The 20557-nt window shown below is 42.0% G+C and overlaps 1 protein-coding gene across 1 annotated transcript in view; it reads left to right on the top strand.

The window, feature by feature from the left end:
* The window catches only part of LOC104350735 (unconventional myosin-X-like), a 77988-nt gene extending 59471 nt beyond the window's left edge, over positions 1 to 18517 (top strand). Inside the window, exons 28-40 of the mRNA XM_086465548.1 lie at positions 643 to 736; positions 1356 to 1411; positions 3100 to 3242; positions 5004 to 5198; positions 7780 to 7937; positions 9201 to 9324; positions 11182 to 11479; positions 12732 to 12939; positions 13723 to 13859; positions 14716 to 14839; positions 16384 to 16833; positions 17636 to 17827; positions 18404 to 18517. Of these exons, the coding sequence (XP_086321674.1) occupies positions 643 to 736; positions 1356 to 1411; positions 3100 to 3242; positions 5004 to 5198; positions 7780 to 7937; positions 9201 to 9324; positions 11182 to 11479; positions 12732 to 12939; positions 13723 to 13859; positions 14716 to 14839; positions 16384 to 16833; positions 17636 to 17827; positions 18404 to 18517 (2293 nt within the window). The remainder of the gene's footprint in view (positions 1 to 642; positions 737 to 1355; positions 1412 to 3099; positions 3243 to 5003; positions 5199 to 7779; positions 7938 to 9200; positions 9325 to 11181; positions 11480 to 12731; positions 12940 to 13722; positions 13860 to 14715; positions 14840 to 16383; positions 16834 to 17635; positions 17828 to 18403) is intronic.
* Positions 18518 to 20557: the final 2040 nt, after the last annotated feature.

Raw genomic sequence — 20557 nt, forward strand, 5'->3', positions numbered from 1 at the left:
AAGAGCAGATTAGCAGATGTCGTAGAGAATCCTCCGTGAAGTCTAGATGTTTGCTGATCTCACTAGAAGCTGCAGATAAGAATCTGCTTGTTCTGCAACAGAGATTAGCCTCCAGATATGTCTGTAATGAGAAGCCCTTTCACAGACAAATAACTTAGCTCCAAATCAACGTATAAGAAAAACCATGATTAATTGACAGCCATATGACTTTGAAGTTTATGAGCAGATCAGAGAAAGACTAGTTAAGAAGGCTCCCAGACATCTCTAGGACTCTAGTCCAGGAAGATTCCCAACTGACCCTGTCTTTACAACTGCTGCGTGCTCTTCTCAGTCTGCTGACATGTGCTCCCTGGAAAGGCCACTGCCTGCTTACAGTTCCTTGAATAGCAAATAGAAAGCTGGATTTTGCAGAAGCAGCTGTCAGTGGGCTGGAGAACATGCACAGAATTTTCATGGATGAATAAGGAGGAAGGAAGACATTAGAATCTGGTATGATCAGCCCAAGAGATATTTTGTGGCATAGTCCTCAGGAAATTGTGAATGAAGAAATTTTCCCACTGGCAGCTTTCCAGGTTCCTTGACCATATTCTAGAGCTAGTTGCACTGCCCAGATCTTAACTTTGAGTCTGTTTTGATTGCCAGCGGTTGGTTTAATGTCCTGAGCCGAGTACACAGCGCTACAGCGCAGCAGCTGAGGGAAATGCAAGATGAACAGGCCAATCCAAAGAATGCTGTGGTGAGTTACTGTGCAACCAGTCTGTGGGCATACTTAGAGCCCTCTGTGTTTAACTATTTTGTGCGTGGTTTTCCAGCACATGCAGTGCTCTAGTTCATGAGCAGGATAAGAAAGTTGGACAAGTATTATAAAGAAACAGCAAAGCTGATAGAAAAGAGGGTAAGCAGGGGAGAACGTGGTGGGTGGCTCAGCTTGATCACCAATAGCTCTCTTTGGTTTGAGGGGAAGAGGGGGGCTGCCTCATGCAGAGAAAATGTCTTTGGATAGGATTATGGGACTAGTCTGGGTCACAGTTATTCCAGACAGAAGATATGCAGTTGGCAATAACAGTTGCATTTCTGTATTTTGCCAGTACTGAGATACTAGCAAAGGTTATTTCAGACCTTCATGACGCTTTCTGGAAATGTGTAGCTCTTTTTCCTCCAGTCCTGTGGAGCCCTTGCACATCTTACCATGCCGTTTAGGGAGCAAAGATGACTCACTCATGCTGTTCTCATATGTTCATTTCTACTCAAACTATTGGAATTCAGAACGTTTTCAGTTCAAATCCAATGAAGGAGAATGTCTGTAATTTAAGATGCGAGCAATTCCTGTTATCTGTGTCTTTCTCACTGTACAGGGGACCCTGGATGTTGGTCTTATTGACTCTGTCTGCGCCTCAGACAATCCTGATAGGTAGGTGCAGCAACCTGACCATCTCTTAGATCAGAAACTCTCTAACATAATTTTGTGGATGGGTCCAGGTTTTCTTTGGGGTTTGCATTTGTTTAAACTCAGAAGAATTTATCTCCAAACAAGTAAACATAATTGAAGTCTTTAGCTTGTTTCAAGCTATGTCACTTTGCAGGCCTGAAGTTCACACATGTATTTTCTTTGAGTGAAAGTTTCTCCTTTCCGTCTTAAAAGTGGAAACAGCATAATCTCAATGTCAAGAAATTAGTCTTACCTATTATTAACACTGAACAAAAATGTCCAACAAAAACAACACTTGCAGTTTTTCAACAGTACTTTTGAGTTAATCTTGTAAATTTAGAGGAAGCAAACAGCATTGTGGAAGAATAATGGATGAATTTAGAAGTCTGTACTCTTCTTGAAGTCTTTGCAATGCAACAAAGCACAGACCTTTAGTTCACAGACTGATTAGTTTCACATTATGGGACATTTCATATCACTTTATGTTAACATTTAATTATTTCCCAAAGTGTTAACAGGTTCATCCCGGGCAAAGATTCTTACTACAGTGCTGAAGTAAAATGTTATCTATTAAGTTATTTACCTCTGTGGTCTGTTTTTTTTTTTTCTCACACAGATTGCCAGGACTTTGGGGTTACTAGTTTAGAAAAGGCATATGTCAGTAGTGAACTAAGATTTTGTTGATAAAAATGTTTTTGTTTTAGCCAGTTCTCAGCCTGAGCTTCTCATAGTTAATCCGTGCACCCGTAAAAAAACTAGGCACAAATAGTAGGCTGCAAAGTCAAAATTTGTTCATGCATCTGCTGAGGTACACTCTTCTGAAGTACTGATGTTTGAATCAATGTTAAATAAATTCTGAGGAGAATGCTGATTTTTGAACCAAGGTTTTTGTACAGCTTATTTTTATGTTGCATAGGTTTATGCAATGGTCAGCCAGTTGCTTGATTTGTACTTTTTACCTTTTGCTTCATACTTGCATTCTAGTTTTCAATTTCCCTGTTTTCTCATAGAAATCTGTGTTTGCTTTCAAAACTTTCTGAGTCTATCCTCTTGGAACTGCTCATATTTTTATTTTTCCATTTTCCTGTAAAGCATCAATTCTGTGCAGAATTGTGAATATTCTTTTGGAAGGACACATTTGTCTGTTGCAAGAGAAGGACAAAGTCATCTATGAGCAACATAACTGTTTTTCCAGTTTTGTCAGGATCAGCTTATCTTTTTAAAAACCAGCCTCAAACCCATTTTAGCTGACCCTGCTGGGACCTACGTTTGCTACTGCATCACTGGTTTTAAGTTCGAGTAGAATGGCTATACTAGCCCAGGCCAGTGGTACTAGCACTAGCTCAGTCCACCAGAGAGTAGAACAAAGTCCGTTGCTTATGAACCCAGGACATTTTACAGCTGGTCATTAGCTAATTAGTGTTTTCTTGTCTTTGGAAATAGCTTTCGAAAGAGGTTTAATTCCATTTATCTGGTCTCTGCATTCATCAGTTTGTGGACCAAATGCACAGGAAATGCTCTTAAGTGTTTCTACGCTTCTCTGTAGTTTGTATTCAGAGAATCTTTCTGCGTTGTCTATGGGAAGGTAGAGGACATGGGGCTCAGGCTGTGCTGTGAGTTGAGATATTTGTATTGTTATGACTAATTTTAATGCTTTTATTTTCTGGCAGACCGAATTCTTTTGTGATCATCACAGCAAATCGAGTGATTCACTGCAACAGCGACACCCCTGAGGAGATGCATCACTGGATCTCCCTGCTGCAGAAACCAAAAGGCGAATCTAAGGTTGATGGCCAGGAATTCCTTGTGAGAGGTAAGAGGAAATGCATGCAGTTACAGCATGTGAAACTGATCTTCAGTTTATGATCTGAGGGGGAGGTTTGATTGCAGCTAATCCAATCTAGGGTTCAGCTGCTCCTCATAAACAATCATTCTCTGCCCCTCTCCACTTTTCTACCTGCTGCTTGCCACGTCCTGTGTTATGCTGGCACTGACTCTTTTCTGATTCCCTGTCAGGTGGATTCAGAAAGCTCAAGCTGGAAAAAAAATACGTACTTCTTTATATGTTTAGTTTTCTGATGTTAATAGCCTATTTCAACAAGTCCAGCAAATGCCATCAGGGAATAGGAGGGAGCATGGCTGCTGTTTAGCAGCAGCTGGCTTAGACTGACTATGACATGACACTGCAGCTTTTGTTTTCAGAAAGCTCTGTTCCTTCTGACACCTGTCATGTAGAGAGGGAGGAAGAGAGATCTTTGTGGGATTGCTGCTGTCTTCAGCTAAACAAACCAACCTGATTATGGTAGATGTAGTGAGGTGAGAATAATTCTCCGAGGCTGAGCAAAATATTTCAATTGTGTCTCTAGTTAGAGCTTAGCTGGAGATGGAGGAGCTGATGCATGAGCAGTGTTCACGCACATCTAACAAAATGCGCCCCCATTTGTCTCAAATATTTTAAAATTTCCTTAGTATTTTCAGCTTGTCACATGGTCTTAAATGTATGAAGACACTCCTGATCCAATCGGTGGAAAGCAAGTGCATGAGCAAATTGCCTTACATCTGCCAGAAAGTATCTATGAGGGAATAAAGGTTTGAGAGTTGTCATGGCAAGGCAGGACGACAGGAAGAAAAGGGCCACCAAAAAGTGGTGTAAGCCATCCATCTAGTCTTAAACATTTCAAGGAGACTGAATGATATAAAGCAAATTATCAGACAACAGTTTGAGTACCTTAAATTCAAAATACTTAATTGCCAAGCAACAGTTTCTTTTATCTCATATTGTTCATTAATTAAAGAAAAAAAAGGAATGCACCTTTGCGAAGTCACTGCATGCTCTGCACTTCACAGTAGGAGGTCTGTGTGACAGTGGCATAGCCACAAAGGCATATATTCGGGAAGGTTTGTCTCCTTATCTCTCTATGGAGCCTCTGGGCTTGGTCCCACATTCTTTGAACTTTTTGCCTTATGAGTGGACATTGCTTTTTACGGCTCTGAATAGAAAATTGTCTTTTTGACAGCTTTAGCAATGCAGACTGTCATTTTTTCTTTTATAGTAATGAATTTTCTTTTTTTTTTTTTTTGTTTTGTGAGGAATCTAAAACGAGAGAGAAATTATTTTTCCTGAATGTAGGAGAAAGAGATGCATGTAATGCTGACAGATCTTTCTACTAGAAGACATGTCTCACCAAACCTCTTCCATCGAGGTCTGGATATGCATTTGGCATCTCTTTGGAAGAATGAATTGTAAATTATTTATTCAGATGTTTGTGACTTGTGAGGGAAGCATCCTGGGTAGAGGATGCCCTCGTGGTGATGGCAAACTCAACAACAGATCAGTGATAAAAAAAATACATAGGGCTAAAGGATGGAACAGCTCTGAGGAAAATTTTGGGCTAATTTCTTACAGTGACTGCGCAGGATACTGCTATAGCCACTAAAGCAGAGCTGGTAGGTCCCAGCATGAGCCTTTAGCAGAGAGGTGGAATTCTGGTCCCAGAGTTATAGAGAGCCACCAGGCAAAAGACAAGATTGCCATGATGGTGAAACCATTGACATGCTTGTATTCCTGTGCTAGGCTGGCTTCATAAAGAGGTTCAGAGCAGCAACAAGATGTCCTCTCTGAAGATGAAGAAACGCTGGTTTGTTCTGACAAACACTGCCCTCGATTACTACAAGTCATCTGAGCGCACAGCTGCCAAGCTTGGCACACTTGTGCTCAATAGCCTCTGCTCTGTAGTGCAGCCTGATGAGAGGGTCTTCAAAGACACAGGTAAGAGGCAGAAAGTTGTAATGAGCAGACTTCCATGTGTGGAGTTGCCTGAAGAGGGGACGGTGCAGGAATATAATGGTGTGTCACATTGAGAAGGCAGTCTTCATGTTATCTGAGGTCTGTGTCTGGCTGCAAACATCTTTCCCCACAGAAACTGTAAGAGACTTGCAAAGCGCCAGAGAGTAGTGTGCAGGTGACGGTAAGTCTCTTAGACTTGATCGGGATACACAGCGCTGATGTTTGTTCACTGAATAGTGTCACTGTTTATCTGAGTGTTTCCCAAATAGGGAAAGGAGTATGAGTTCTTATAGTTGATACTGTAATTGTCAGTACACCTCCTTGTACTGTATGTGTCACTTTATAGCATCACCTACATTTGTCTCTGGACTCAATGTTACTCTCTTAAATAACAGTAATGGCATTCACTGTAAGGCTTTTTTGTAGTATCACTCAACTTGTTAGAAATCAAAGATGACAAGGGCCTATGTTTGCTTTCTGTGCACCGTGACACAGTTCTGGGAAGACAGGATCTGGCATGATCCATCATTGCTTGCCTTATGAGTTTGGTGGGGACAAAGGGTGAATCACCCTGACAAAGAAGGTGAACCTTAGAACAAGACTTGAAATACTGGACATTTGAGTAGTGGAGTTCCTTGGGATATTTTTAAAAAGGGCTGGCAGCTGGAAGCATTTGGTAAAGTGAGATGAGAGGGAATTTGTTCTGCTCCCTTGCAAGAAATTATCCATGTTTTTGATCTCAACAGATGTCTAGGGCTACCTTTAGCATAAATGAATTGTCATCGCCTTGACATGTTCTCTCAGTTTATGTCAAACACATTATTTTTAAAAGTTTTGACTGGGTGCTGTGTATAGAGTGGTCTTTTTCTGAGTGATTAATAGCACAGTGTAGCCCAAATGCTGTCTGTGAAAGCGAGCTGCCTGGTTGGCAGGACAGTATGCGCGTTACACTGCAAGATACTTATATCTTGGGAAGCTGGCTTTGTACTAAGACCTGAATTGAGACCTTCCTGCTGATAAATGTATTTTGGGAATGGGGGATGTTAATGTCTATCAAATAAATTTTAACAAGACACACCATATGTTGCTATCAAAGCAGCAAGGGTTTTCCTCAGCCATGTGCTACAGACAAAAAGAGAATTGTAGAATCATATAGGTTGGAAAAGACCTTTGAGTCTAACCATTAACCTAACACTGCCAAGTCCACCACTAAATCATGTCCCTAAGCCCCCCATCTACACGTCTTTTAAATACCTCCAGAGATGATGACTCAGCTGCTCCCCTGGGTAGCCTGTTCCAATACCTGATAACCCTTTTGGTGAAGAATTTTTCCTCATATCCAATCTAAACTTCCCCTGGTGCAACTTGAGGCCATTTCCTCTCGTCCTGTCGCTAATTACCTCAGAGAAGAGACAGACTCCCAGGTTTCCCCTCAGCCTCCTTTTCTGCAGATTAAAGAACCCCAGTTCCCTCAGCTGCTCCTCGTAACGCTTGTCCTCTAGACTCTTCACCAGCTTTGTTGCCCTTCTCTGGACACGCTCCAGCACCTCAGTGTCTTTCTTGTAGTGAGGGGCCCAAAACTGCACACAGTATTCGAGGTGCAGCCTCACCAGTGCTGAGTACAGGGGCACAGTCACATCACTTCCCTACTCCTGCTGGCCATGCTGTTTCTGATACAGGCCGGGATGCTGTTGGCCTCCTTGGCCACCTGGGCACACTGCTGGCTCGTGTTCAGCCGGCTGTCAACCAGCACCCCCAGGTCCTTTTCTGCCAGGCAGCTTTCCAGCCACTCCTCCCCAAGCCTGTAGCGCTGTGTGGGGTTGTTGTGACCCAAGTGCAGGACCCAACACTTGGCCTTGTTAAACCTCCTTCAGTTGGCCTCAGCCCATCGATCCAGCCTGTCCAGAGCCTTCCGTAGGGCCTTCCTGCCCTCGAGCAGACCAACACTCCTCCCCAACTTGGTGTCATCTGCAAGCTTACTGACAGTGCACTCGATCCCCTTGGCCAGATCATTCATAAAGATATTAAACAGAACTGGCCCCAATACTCAGTTCTGGGGCTACCACTTGTGACCGGCTGCCAGATGGATTTAACCCCATTCACTGCCACTCTTTGGGCTGGGCCATCCAGCCAGTTTTTTACCCAGTGACGTGTATGCCTGTCCAGGCTATGAGCAGCCAGTTTCTCCAGGAGAATGCTGTGGGAAGCGGGTGTCAATGGCTTTACTAAAGTCCAGGTAGGCAACATCCATGGCCTTTCCCTCATTGACTAGGCAGGTCACCTTGTTACAGAAAGAAATCAGGTTAGTCGAGCATGACCTGCTTTTCATAAACGCATGCTGACTGGGCCTTACCACCTGATTGTTCTGTACGTGCTGCTTGATGGCAGTCAAGATGATCTGCTCCGTAACCTTCCCTGGCACCAAGGTCAGACTGACAGGCCTGTAGTTCCCTGGATCCTCCTTCCAACCCTTCTTATAGATAGGTGTCACATTTGCTAACCTCCAGTCAACTACATAATATGGAAGCAAGTTTCACCTTCCAGCTTCTTTGTTTCTCCACAGGCTATTGGAACATCATTGTCCATGGGCGAAAGCACTCCTACAGACTGTACACGAAGCTGTTGAATGAAGCCATGCGCTGGGCTTCTGCCATTCAAGGTGTCATTGACAGCAAAGTTCCCATAGAAACACCTACACAGCAACTCATTCGTGACATCAGGGTAGGTGGCATCATGCTAATTCCCAGGTGAGCTGGGAGCAGCCAGGTCCCCACTGGCCTTACGCAGTCATTGCTGCGAATGTGGCAAGAAATGAAGTTGCTTTCTTAGGGGAGAAGAAAAAGTAAAAAAAAAAACAGAACAAAACAAAACCTAAATGACTGTACAACTAAATAATCAAATGTTATGTGAATTTTATTTTGAATTAGCATGTTAACTGATCTGCATGAGTCTAGGCTACAACTGTGTGCAATTACGAATTGCGTGCAGGATTGCACCATCAAGTATTTGCAAACCCCTGATTCATCCTTTCCTCTCCTAAGCATCCTTTGGACACAAATATAAAAATTTCCATTCCTACCAGCCATGTGACTTTGCTGTACCCTGAAGTCCTCTTTGTATTTTAGGCTTGTGTGGTTAAGTAGCAGAGAAAAAGGCAGAAAGAAAACGGCCTTCAAATTAGCAGAAATTGTGCCACTATAGCAGGAGTAATTTTTGAAAAGGCTTCTTTAAAGAAACTGTGGCAAGTTAAATGTAGAATCATATTGGAGGACACACCAAAGCATATTTCAGAAGAAATGTTTATGTAAACATATACATTGTGATGAGATCTAAATTAGATGCAATTAGATAGTAACTATTCAAGAAGAAAGAGCTGGGAGTGGATAGTGGAGACTCTTGGGAAACTTCAGCTCAGGGTTCAAGGACAAATGGAACCTTAAATATTGTTAGGGAAGCAATATAGGATGGAACGTGGAAGAATGTGATGCCAGTGTGTATGAACAGTGACAAGCTCAGATTTTGAACACCATGTGCATTTTGGTTGTCCATTCTGTAAACACATGTAGTACAACCAGACAAATTCAGGCAGGACAGGCTCATTATTACATACTAAACGTGGTGTGTCTGTGGTCAGAAAGTTCATTAAACCGTTTATTGTTGAAAGCTTGAAGGATATACCAGGGAGGAATCATGCCATACAGGCCTGTTACAGGCTGCGTTAGGTGTCAGCCGCAAGCCACATTTGAAGTGAAGATCCTGTGCTTGGTGACCTTTGGTATAACCTAGCGTGGCTATTCTTATGTTCAATTTTCAGAAATAATGTACAGAGGAATTTTTATATGTGAATTATACTTTAGACACCTAGTCCTTCTGTGGACCTCCAGAAACTTAGATAAAGGTAGTTGAGCTTGAACCTAAATGTATAAGGACAATCCTGCACAGGATTATCCCCATTTGAGGATAATTGTTTTTTTTTCCCCTCAGGAAAACAGCACAAACTTTGAAGTAGTGGAACAGACATATAGGAGGAACCCAATTTTGCGATATACCCAGCACCCTTTGCATTCCCCATTGCTCCCACTACCGTATGGAGATGTTAGTGTCAACTGTAAGTATTTTACCCGTGTGACAGAATCTGCTCATGTTTTGAGGATCCGTGTTGGGCCTGAGCACCACAAAAGTGGTCTGTAAGCTCTCTCTATGCAGGTGAAGTCCGTTTGGGGCAGTGTAGCCCACAGGGTTCAGAAAGGGAGCAGCCTTTCTCTGCCCAGAATGTATTCTGTGTCCACTGCCTCGTGTCTCAGGAACACTGAATCTCACAGTAAATGGGGGCAGGTAGTTTATCATCCGTCCAGGGGATGTGCAGCCTCTTGTCCTTGAGCTGCAACTGGGTTTACAGAAGCTGCTGTAAAACTCGACTAAATGGATCCTTTCTTCAAATGCCTCAGGAACATGAAAGAGCGAGACTGTTTGAGAGGCTGCCAGAAAACCGAAGTCATTTGTTGATGATTCCAGATTGTTTGGCATACTAAAACTGAAAGCTGCTGCTGAAGACCTATAGAAGAATCTCTTAACATGGAGTGACTGGGCCACAAAGTCTTTTCAGCAATTAATTTCAATCTGGATATGCAAAGCAATGTATATGGGGAAAAACAGTCTGCCACATAGGTAGTGATCTAATTCTGCTTAGGAAAGTGAACAGAAATTTACATAGCATTATGAAAATGTCAACTCTTGTGCTGAGCACAGAAACAAAACAGCTAATGCAAGGTTTTGAAAGCTTAGAAAAGGAAAACCAATGTCTTTGTGTGGCTGTATTGATGTATAATGTACCTGCATCTTGAATACAGAATGCAGTTTAGCCTTCCACTTCTTAACAAGATACAGGAGAAGTAAAAATGTACCTAAAGGTGATCAAAGGCATAGAAAGACTTGCCTACAATTAAAAGAGTAAATAGAGCAAGACTCTTCAGCCTTAAAAAGAAGTTTTTAGAGCTAGAGGACTGTCATGAAAAAAGTGAAAGGAGATTAACTGCTCACTGTCTCTCATGATGCAAGGATCAAATTAAGTGGCAGATTAAAAGCACAGAAAAAATAAATTCTGAAATTCAGAAAAATTACAGAGCAAGTACTTACACTGCGGAACTTATTGCTACAGGGCTGTGTGTTTGTATCGTACACGTAATGCATGGCCACTGGGGAAACAATGGCTGTATAGGAGATTCAGAAGGACCTACAGCCCCAGAGGTGTGCAAAGGAGAATGCAAGCCTGCAGCAGTATGGTAGAATCATGTACTTCTGAGCAATTGAAGGCAGACATTTAGAAGCTTAAAAAACTTAACCAGTTTTGGTGTAGGCATTTTAAATCTAAACGATAGGTAAAAGCTGCATCTGTGGTACAGCAATTTGCCAAAATTCTGTGTTGGCCCAGGGGTCAAAGCTAATATGGAGACAATACAGAATTCTGGAAGTACACAAGCCAGGCTTCAGTGTCTGCATTCAGGCACCTAAAGCCTTAACTGCATTAGTGACCCTCTGCTTTACAACTGCTCTCCGGTGAGGAGACAGTTTACACAGAGATGACTTTCTGCCACCCCTTCACCTGTGTCTGCAGATGAGACGCCAAAAGCTGTCTCTTGGTGTCTCATCTGCAGACACAGAAGCCCGACCTAGATTTTGGTGCTAGTTTCCCTTAAAAACATTACTCTGCTTTTCTGCACAGTATATCCAAAAATGGATTTGCAGTGGCGTTAAGTTAGATGTTGGCAAATACTAATTAAAACTGCATTTGCACATTCAAAGGGGAAGCGTTAATGAATTTTGAGTGTAAATTTAAGTTCAGGAGATGAGCTACCACTCAGGTTGCTGTTCTGTGACAGGCTAGTACAGTTGCTTGTAGTGTTGCTGGGCTGGTAGAAAATGAAGGAGATGCTCACCTCTTGTCACCTTTGTGATCGTTCCCCAGTGCAACAAGAGAAGGGTTACAGCAGCTTACAGGATGAAGCGGTGAAGATCTTTAACTCCCTTCAGGAAATCGAGACAGTGTCTGACCCCATACCCATTATCCAAGGCATTCTGCAGACCTGCCATGATCTAAAGCCCCTGCGTGATGAAGTGTACTGTCAGCTCATCAAACAAACTAATCACATGCCACATCCCAACAGTACAGGGAACCTGCACCACTGGCAGCTGATGGCATGCATGAGCTGCACTTTCCTGCCCAGCAGAGGAATCCTGCGCTACCTCAAGTTCCACCTGAGAAGGTACGCCTCCTTTTCGTTTGCAGCCTGCTTCCTTTCTCTCTGCTTATCTTCTGCTGCCTGTTGTAGTTATCTGTCTCGCCCTCCTCCGGTACAAACACCTTCCTGTGGTGTTGCAGCCTCCTACCTTTGTGCACAATTCTTGCTGCCCGGTGTTCTGTTGTATTCAAACTCCCCTCTTGCCACCCATCTGTTGTGGTGAAAGGATGTGGAAAGTAAGGCTACCCAAACAGAATACCATCAGCTTGTGTTAAAGTGGATTTACAGCTGCTGACCTACTGCTTGCTAATGTCCATATAAACATTCTCAGCCTGCAGGAAAGGTGAGGACTGTACTTTCATATACATTGAAATACGAATTACCTTGCAGCTGCCACGGGCAAAATCTGTACTGTGGAGTAGTAGATGTACTGTAATTCCAGTTTATAATTTTTTAATATTTGTTTGCTTAACTAAGCATGTAATGCTTACAATTTGTATTTCTAATCTACTTTAACCTCTGGTTTTCATGAACTAAATCATTTACTTTTCTTCCCAGTTATCTAATGGAGCTTTCCAAAGCAGTCTGTACTGGGGCTGATCTGCAGCCACGTAGCCTCGCTCCATTCAGTGACAATGAGAAAGATCTATAAAATCCATTTGATTCCTTCCAAGCTAGGAAAGAGTGAGGTGAAATTTATGCCACCGCACCAAATAGCTACATGCAGGGCCTGGTTCTGAGATGCTGAGGAATAGTCCATGTTGCCATTTCGTGTTTTATGACTGGAGCTGCAGATAAAGTTATACTTGGAACTGCTGGCCTTGGGGGGAAGAGAACTGTGTACAAGCATTTACTTTCTATCTTCTTGATTCCGAAAAACACTGTGAAAGTGGCTCAAGCACAGCCAGCAAATTAAAAACAATTAAGAATAAATGGAAAAAAAAGTTTACACTTGATTCCATAGTTTTTAATCTCAACTTTGTAAATTGATGTAGTTAATCCTGCTATCTTCAGCAGGTACTAAACTCCTGAAACTCTGAACTGCTTATTTCATACATTGCTGAGAGATGTCACTGAAGTGACTTTGGAATGAGTAGTAAAAGCAGGCTGTACAGTTTAGGAAATAAGCAGGCTCATTCTTCCTGTGGTTGCACTTGACATCACTAACTCTACCGAAATCTTTATGTACAGTAGTCCAAGATATATGGTAATGTGCATGCTTTCTGGTTGACTGTGTAATGGGTTTTTTTTTTTTTTTTCTTCTCTTTGCAATTAGGGTAAAAGACCTCTTTCCAGGCTCAGAAATAGACAGGTATGCGCAATTCATAAGTGATTCCCTGAAGAGAACAAAGACAAGGGAGTTTGTGCCCTCCCAGGAGGAAATACAGGCTCTTCTCACCCGTGAAGAAATGACCACAACAGTGTACTGCCATGGCGGTGGCTCCTGTAAAATAACCATCAATTCCCACACAAGCGCTGGGGAGGTAATGCAGTAGTAGCATTAACCAGATGTAAGCACATCTGTGTCTGGATACTGGGTCTGTTGAAGGGATTCCTTTTTCCCATTCATCTCCAATGTATCTTTTTAATTACAATTATTTTGCGGTATCTGCAAAGTCTGTAGGAAAAGCTCAGCTTATTTTGCAGGTTCAGAATTATGCAAGGCCTGTGCTTGGGTTATAGAATATCACTTAACAATTATATTGCAAAATCTAAACACTTTTGGTGTTCTGCCCATTGGAAAGGTAATAATTCTGAAGACTTGCTAAACACAGTTTTCTGGACAAGTTGAAATTCCAGTTCATAATGTATTCCTTCTGGAAGGGATATTCTACCAGTAACTTAATCGTTAGCAGGTCAGAAGCAAGATTCCAGGTTATAGTAGGCATGTCTGAAAACATTAGTGCTAAACAGAGGAAAAACTAGTAGTAAAGAGTGGAGTTGTTACTAGAGGAACCGAGAATATCATCATGACATCTAAATCCATTATGTACCTGTATCTTATGCAGAGTTCTATTTCTTCAGAAGAGTAGTGGAGATTGAAAAGGTTCAGAGAAGAACAGCGAGGATGATCAAACATAATTAATTACTTCCTTGCAGGGAATGTTATTTTAGGGTTAGAATTCTTTAAGCTGAAAACGAGATAACTAAGGGAGAAATGTGATGGAGGTCTGTGAAATGAGGAGTGTTCTGAAGAGGTACTGGTTCTTTGTTGTGAAAGTGTGTGTTACACCTACTCTGTGATCTGTCTCTCTCTGATTCTGCAGGTGGTTGAAAAGCTGATCCGAGGTTTAGCGATGGAGGACAGCCGTAATATGTTTGCACTCTTTGAACACAACCAGCAGGTGGACCGTGCTGTTGAGAGTCGGGTGATTGTGGCTGATATCTTGGCCAAGTTTGAGAGGTAGAAGAATGTTTCATAAAACCTTTAACTTCTACTTGGATGTAACACTGGGTTAAGTGACAGTGCAGTCAGGTAGTTTTATCCAAAAGAGCTTCGGTGATTCAACCATTCACTCTGGCTTGAATTTCCCTTTGGTAAGGTTCAAGTGCTCTTTCTCATGTATAGAGAACCATGTTCACATCTTTGTCAGGCTCATCAGGACAAAATTAGTAGTGTCTTTATGAAAGAGTAATAGTTTACTAGCAAAGCTCAGGGAAGGTTTGTTTTAAGTCTGATAATGATCTTGTCAATTTACATCGTAATGTCTATATCAGAAGAGAGAGCAAAGATTTGGGCACAGAAATGCAGCTCCAGTTTCTTGCTGTGGACTGTGATTTCGTGGCCAGACAGACAAAGAAAGCAACAAATTGTGAAAGAAGCTAGCAGTGCCACTGTCTAGTTTCTATCTGTTCTAAAGACAAGAATAAAACTGTTCCAAATGGTGGCAAGGCTAGTGCTTCTCACAGTCACAAGGTTACATGGAAACAGTATCTTGAAAATGGGGAATACTTTGTGTCCTGCCCCCAACTCTTGCATTTATCTAGAACTATTGATCTAATTTTTTGATCAAGTATATCTGATAAGAACTTTGGGTCCTTCTGAATCAAAATTTCATGTGACTCAGATGAAGAAATGGAAGTTACCAGAAAAGTCTGCTGCACTGAGATTGTCCTGATAAATTAGGTAGTTCTGTACGTTCTCTGTTTCAGAAATCCCTGGGTACCTTCATATTGTGAGTTGCACTGTGCCCCGCCCAGTACTATGGTGCTTCTGGTTAGTGGGTTTTCCTCCCCTCATTCTCCTTCCTTTCTTACAGGCTTGCTGGCTCTGAAGAAGAAGAGGAGGAAGGACAGTGGCAGTTGTATTTTAAGCTTTATTGCTTCTTGGATATTGAGAATGTTCCCAAAGATGGGGTGGAGTTTGCCTTCATGTTTGAGCAGGTAAACTCACTCTGGGAGAATGATTTGGTTTCCAGGATGGCAGCAGCACACAAGAGTATTCAGAAAACTGGCTTACCTTTGCATTAGAAGTGGGAATATTGGTTGGAACAGGAGAATTTAGTGTGTTGGATTTTTGCCTGCAATTTACCAAGCAGATAAACTGTGAGGTTCTCTAGGGAATAGGAGTATTAGAACAAAAGCAAGAAAAATTAACAAGGACTTCAAAAAACTGGAAGACCAATGGTAATAAAATGCTTAAAAAATTTATCTTTAATTCTAAAAGATACAGAAATTTGGATAATGATTCAAGAAGAACCATTAAAAGCAGCTGCTTGCGGAACATAGGCATAAAGAAAACTGGAAAATCTAGCCATCTGCGTATCAGCTTACAAGAACAGCACATCCTTGGAGTGTTACAGGAATTGATTAAAAAAACTCTATCTTTTGGGCAATTTCTTTTGATTAACAGAGAGGCACTAGAAGAGTACTACAGAAAAAGAAAGAGAATGTAGTTGACAATATTTATCTGCTGAATAATTTTTTTTAAGTCACTATACTCCATAGCACAATGATGCTGGTTAGGCATACACTGGTATGAAATAACCTTGCAGTTAGGGATGCAAAGCTAAACAGACTGGAGTACCCAGCTGTGTGATTCGTCCTATCTTTATTACTTCTAATGAATACTTTGATCGTGCCTTAGAAAATTATGGCTGTTGAAAATTAATTAATATGTGTTAAACGGGGTCAGTGTCATGAAGACTGGAACTCGCTGATAGTCAAATGGATGGCATGTAGATCACACAGACGGTGGTTCCCTTGGAGGGCTTTCTTGAAAGGAAGATTAAGTCTTGTTAACTACAGAATGTCTAGGCCACAAGATGTCAGGAACAAGACATCATGGTACTCTGTGGCAATTCAATTGTACCAAACTCCCTGTTGACAAGGGTTTCAGTCTACACAGCTTTCACTAGCAAAGAGTGGTGGAAATGAAGTAACAGTAGGAGAGTAGATGCTATTAGACATTAGATGGTTGTAGCAAAAAAAAAACCCACACCTAAATATATTTCACAGAAAAACAGGCAAAGGGAAGGAAGAAGATTGGGGAAACATCAGGTGAAAGAGGAGGAGGTGGGAGGTGCTGGTTTGCAATGAGACTGAGGTTGAGAGTCTTGAGTTTGTTATATCTAACTCTGGTTTTGAATATAGTCTCCACACATAGGAGCTATAGCTGGTACAGCACAAAACAAATTGCTTCAATTCCAGTGTCTGTCATCTGTTCCAGACCTAAAAAGTCTTCATTGTAAGACTCTGAGTACAGGATAGGAGACCCTCAAAGACCTCTGTCCTGTCCAGGCTTGCAGAAAGACTTTGACTTCTTTATTATAATGTCTGCTCTGACCTCCTGAATTATGTCTTTCCTGTGGGACTGGCTTTCGTGCTGGGGTGGGCAGGTGCCATAGGAATCTGTACATGGACACAGCTGTGATTAAAGTGTGCTTCTGCTTTCTAATGAGTTGTGGGGACTTTTTGTTTGTTTGTAGGCTCATGAAAGCCTCATAGATGGTCATTTTCCTGCACCGGAGGACACTCTGCAGCGCCTAGCAGCTCTACGGCTGCAGTACCTTCATGGAGATTATTCTAAAATAAGTTGGTCCCTTGATGGAATCTACCCAGTTAACAGACTAAAATCCAAAATACTGCAGTCAACAAAGAGCAGCGGCACTACCAGCCATACTCTGGAGAGGAGACGCACCAGCTTCCTTGAAGGGACATTGAAACGTAGCTTCAAGACAGGCTCTGTAAAGAAGCAGAAGGTAGAAGAAGAGCAGATGATGGAGATGTGGGTAAAGGAAGAGCTTTCAGCTGCTCGAGCAAGCATAGCCCAGAAATGGACCAAGCTGCAGGGACTCTCTCAGCATCAGGCTATGGTGAAATACATGTCCATTGTAAAGGAGTGGCCAGGTTACGGGTCAACCCTCTTTGATGTTGAGGTGAGTGGTGTATAAACTCATGTAACTACTGCAAGGAGAGGCATCAGTCTGGAGAACAGATACAGCTGTGTGCATTACATTTGCTCAGCAGCAGGAGGGAGTTTCAGGAACTGGCTGCATTTTCCCTTAGTAAGCCAAGGGTCAGCCTGCAGTGTCACACACCCAAAGAGGTGTGATGCAGAGAGCGCAGAGCAAGCAAGCTGGTGCACCCTGGTAAGTGGAGGGAGACAATGGATTCCCACTTCATTAGATGAGCAATAGAATTTGGGAAATTTTTTCGGGCTTAAGAAGGTGGTGACTAGTGAAAGTGAAAGTAAAACAAAGCTCTACTGCCCTTACTGGCAAAAAGTGCAGTCCCGTTCTGCAGCAGTACAACAGAAACTGCTGAGAGTGGGTCACTTAGACTGCTGTGCTTAGCATGCTAGAGTAGGACTCCACAGTTTTATCAGTTTTGTTGCCACCCTGGTGGATTACCTTGGGAAGTTGCTTGCACTCACTAGGTTATCTGTAAAATGATGAGTGGAATATTGGCTTCCTAAATCACTTTAAAATCTGATGAGAGCTGTTAGGTATTACAGTTATTTATTAATCAACTAGTATTTGACTCACAGTTATGTTACTTCTAAATCTTTGCAGCAGGAGTGCCTGCAAGATTCCTTCTGCAGACATCCTGTTATTTTTCTATTGGGGTGAAGAGTTGAAATGTCCTATAGGAGGCAGAAATGGAGGGCTTTTCCTGGGATCAAAGATGATTTGATCCTTCACTGCATTTATGCAAAATTTCACGTTTCTCTTTCTGCAGTGCAAGGAGGGTGGCTTTCCAAATGATCTTTGGCTTGGAGTCAGCACAGAGAATGTGTCTGTCTACAAACGAGGGGATCCTAAACCACTAGAAACTTTCCAGTATGAGCACATCGTTTTCTTCGGAGCACCACAGCCTAACACCTTCAAAATTACAGTGGATGAGAGAGAAATGTTCTTTGAAACATCCCAGGTATGTGAAAGCACAAGACTTGTTGTATGTGCGGTTTTACTAGCACTTCAGTAAAGCTCCAATTTCCAAGGACTAGACAAGTTTATATACAAGAACTCTTGCTGAATGGACTGGACAGCCAAGGAAAAAGATGAAGGGAGCTTAGGCCTAAAGTGCCCTGGTACCTCTTCTTGAATACAGGGATAAACAGAAAAAAAATTATGCTGGTTAGAAAGCAGAGGAGGTTGAATGGTCTTTCAGTGCACTGGGAATTTCCAATTTTGGGTGCTCATGAGTGTGCTTAGTTTTTTTCATTACCTTCCAGTATATAAATGGGGAGTTCACAAACCCAAAAAAGTTTAGTAGCATTAAAGCTGCCTTTTTTTGAGCTACAAGCCTTTTAAACGTTGCTACAACAGAGCACAAGCTTGTCAAGCATTTCTTTCCTTACTGTCGTGTTCACATGTAGTATTACATGCAAAATTTATAGTGCCGTGACTTTGGACAAGGGGAATCTTTTTCTGCAAAATGTCTGCTGTGCCTCAGTGGAATTTGGTTTTTAATGTGCGTATCCTCTGTACTGTGTTCTCTCTCTAGGTGGGCGAGATAATAAAGATCATGAAAGCATACATCAACATGATTGTGAAGAAACGCTGCAGCGTCAAATCAGCAACCAGCGTGGACAGTCATGCTAGCATCTGGACTAGGTGATACGACTGAACTGCCGCAGTAGAGGCAGGCAGTTGTTTAATGATTGGTATTTGCAACTTGCCAGCATGAGTGTAGCAAAGATGTTTTTTAAGAACTCCACTTGACTGACTACTGTATTCAAAAACTGAAGTGACATTTACAGTACCATAGGATTTGCACCTCTGCCCAAAGACATTAAACAGTAACAACTGTTGTTAAATGTTAATGACCCCAAACTTGTTCCCCCCTTGCTTGTTTCATGAACAATGTACCTTAAAGAAGCAAAGTCAGAAGCATTCTCCTTCTCCTGCGTGTCCTCTCTGCTGCTTTCACCATTACCTGTCATACTGGCAGAAAAATTCACAAGAATCGTTTCTGCACTACAGGAGATAGACTTAAGCTTCCTCACGAATTTCCAACATGCAAACATCTGGGGTCATGGGATCGCAGCACAGTCTGCTAAAAGAACACTTGGTTTTTATTTATTTCACAAGCAATTCTAAAATATAAGTCACTGTGGGTTTTTTCTTCAGGATATACTAATAATCTGATCTGGTCTTAAAAGAAACTGCCTTTGTATAATTGAAGCCAAGTGGTCCAACTAAGAGGTCAAACCCTACATGAGAGAGCATTAAACAAACAAAAAAACACCCAAGGTGATTCTTGACCTTCCAAGAGAAGTTTACAGGTACATGACTGTAAAAAGTGGCACTTTAAGTTAAAATTCTAAATACTCCAACATAGGAGAAAATCTTTGGGATTAGCACCACTGAAATAGATCATCAGGTGCCATTCCGGGTACATTCCAAGCAGCACCTGTTGCCTAAAAATTAATGACTGCCTTTCGTGTTTGCAGCCTGGGAGGTGAGATTGGTGTAGTTGCATTTCCAGAAGAGCTGCTCTTCACAAACTCCAGGTTTTAGACGGAGGTCAGGGGTTTTTATGGTGAGCAGCCTGTCTGCGTTAACTTCCTTCTTTCTCTGTATGGGATTTTAGGATGACTGGGATCCCTGAACTTTAGTTTCAAGTGAGCTCTTTCCTAGGGAGTGAATAGGTGCCTAGATAAATTGTTACAGGCAAGAATTTCACTTCCTCTGTACTGTAAGCAGATGCCAAACCCTTCATCCTCCTCAAATTGTAATTGGAACTGCTCCCATCACTGAATCCCCAAATCCCCTTCCAGCCTCCTCTAGATCCCTAGTCATCAGCAAAACTTGAAAACAAAGCTGTTTTGCCAAAACAACTGCTTCTTGGAGGTTTTTCTAGCTACTTGCAGTTTGAAGAAGCAGAGTTCGTTTTTTGGTTTTTTTTCTTCTCAGTGAAAGATGAGTGTCATCTTCAGTCTCTTGATGTCAGAAACTTTATTTCATTGTTTAAAACAATATTCAGTATCAGTCACATCGTAAATTGGTTGCATTAGCAATCAAGAAACCTGGTGGCTAGCCTTTTTCTATGACCCTTGTCTAGTCTTGGGATCCCAGAATGCAAAGGCCTATTCAGTTTCTTAATGAAACGGAAGAGCTGTATGTAATGCGGGCCTTGTTCCACATTTAAAATCAGATGTCTCCATTTCTGAGGAAGTGGCTATGAAGTAGAAATTTCATAGAAAAGAAAACTGGGAGTCAATATTCAACAGGTTCCGTTCCAATTCGTCATCAAATTGTGCCATGTCACTAATACTGTGTTGCAGAACACTGTAGTTTTGAGGCTGACAGCACAAAAAAAACCCTACTGTACATAATCCGTGCTTTTCTCTCATTTCCACTGCACTGCAGCACGTGCAAACACTGTCCACTTGCCACACAACCAGCCTAAGAGGGTAGCCACTACTGTGTATCATATGTTCAACTGGAGTTTTGCCTTAAATAGCTTTACTGAAAGATCCTACAAACATCCCCTTTTTGTCATGAAGAATAAAAAGATGTCCAGGTCACAACTGAGAGAGAACAGGAATGCAGAGGCAACCTGAGAAGCAACACTTTGTGTCGGTCCATACACTGACTAGATCGCTTTATATATCAGAATAGCCTTGACTATCCCTGTCCTAACTCTGCACTAGCT

The sequence above is a fragment of the Leptosomus discolor genome, chromosome 5, assembly GCF_034619465.1.
Source record: "Leptosomus discolor isolate bLepDis1 chromosome 5, bLepDis1.hap2, whole genome shotgun sequence".
Taxonomy (NCBI): Eukaryota; Metazoa; Chordata; class Aves; order Leptosomiformes; family Leptosomidae; genus Leptosomus; species Leptosomus discolor.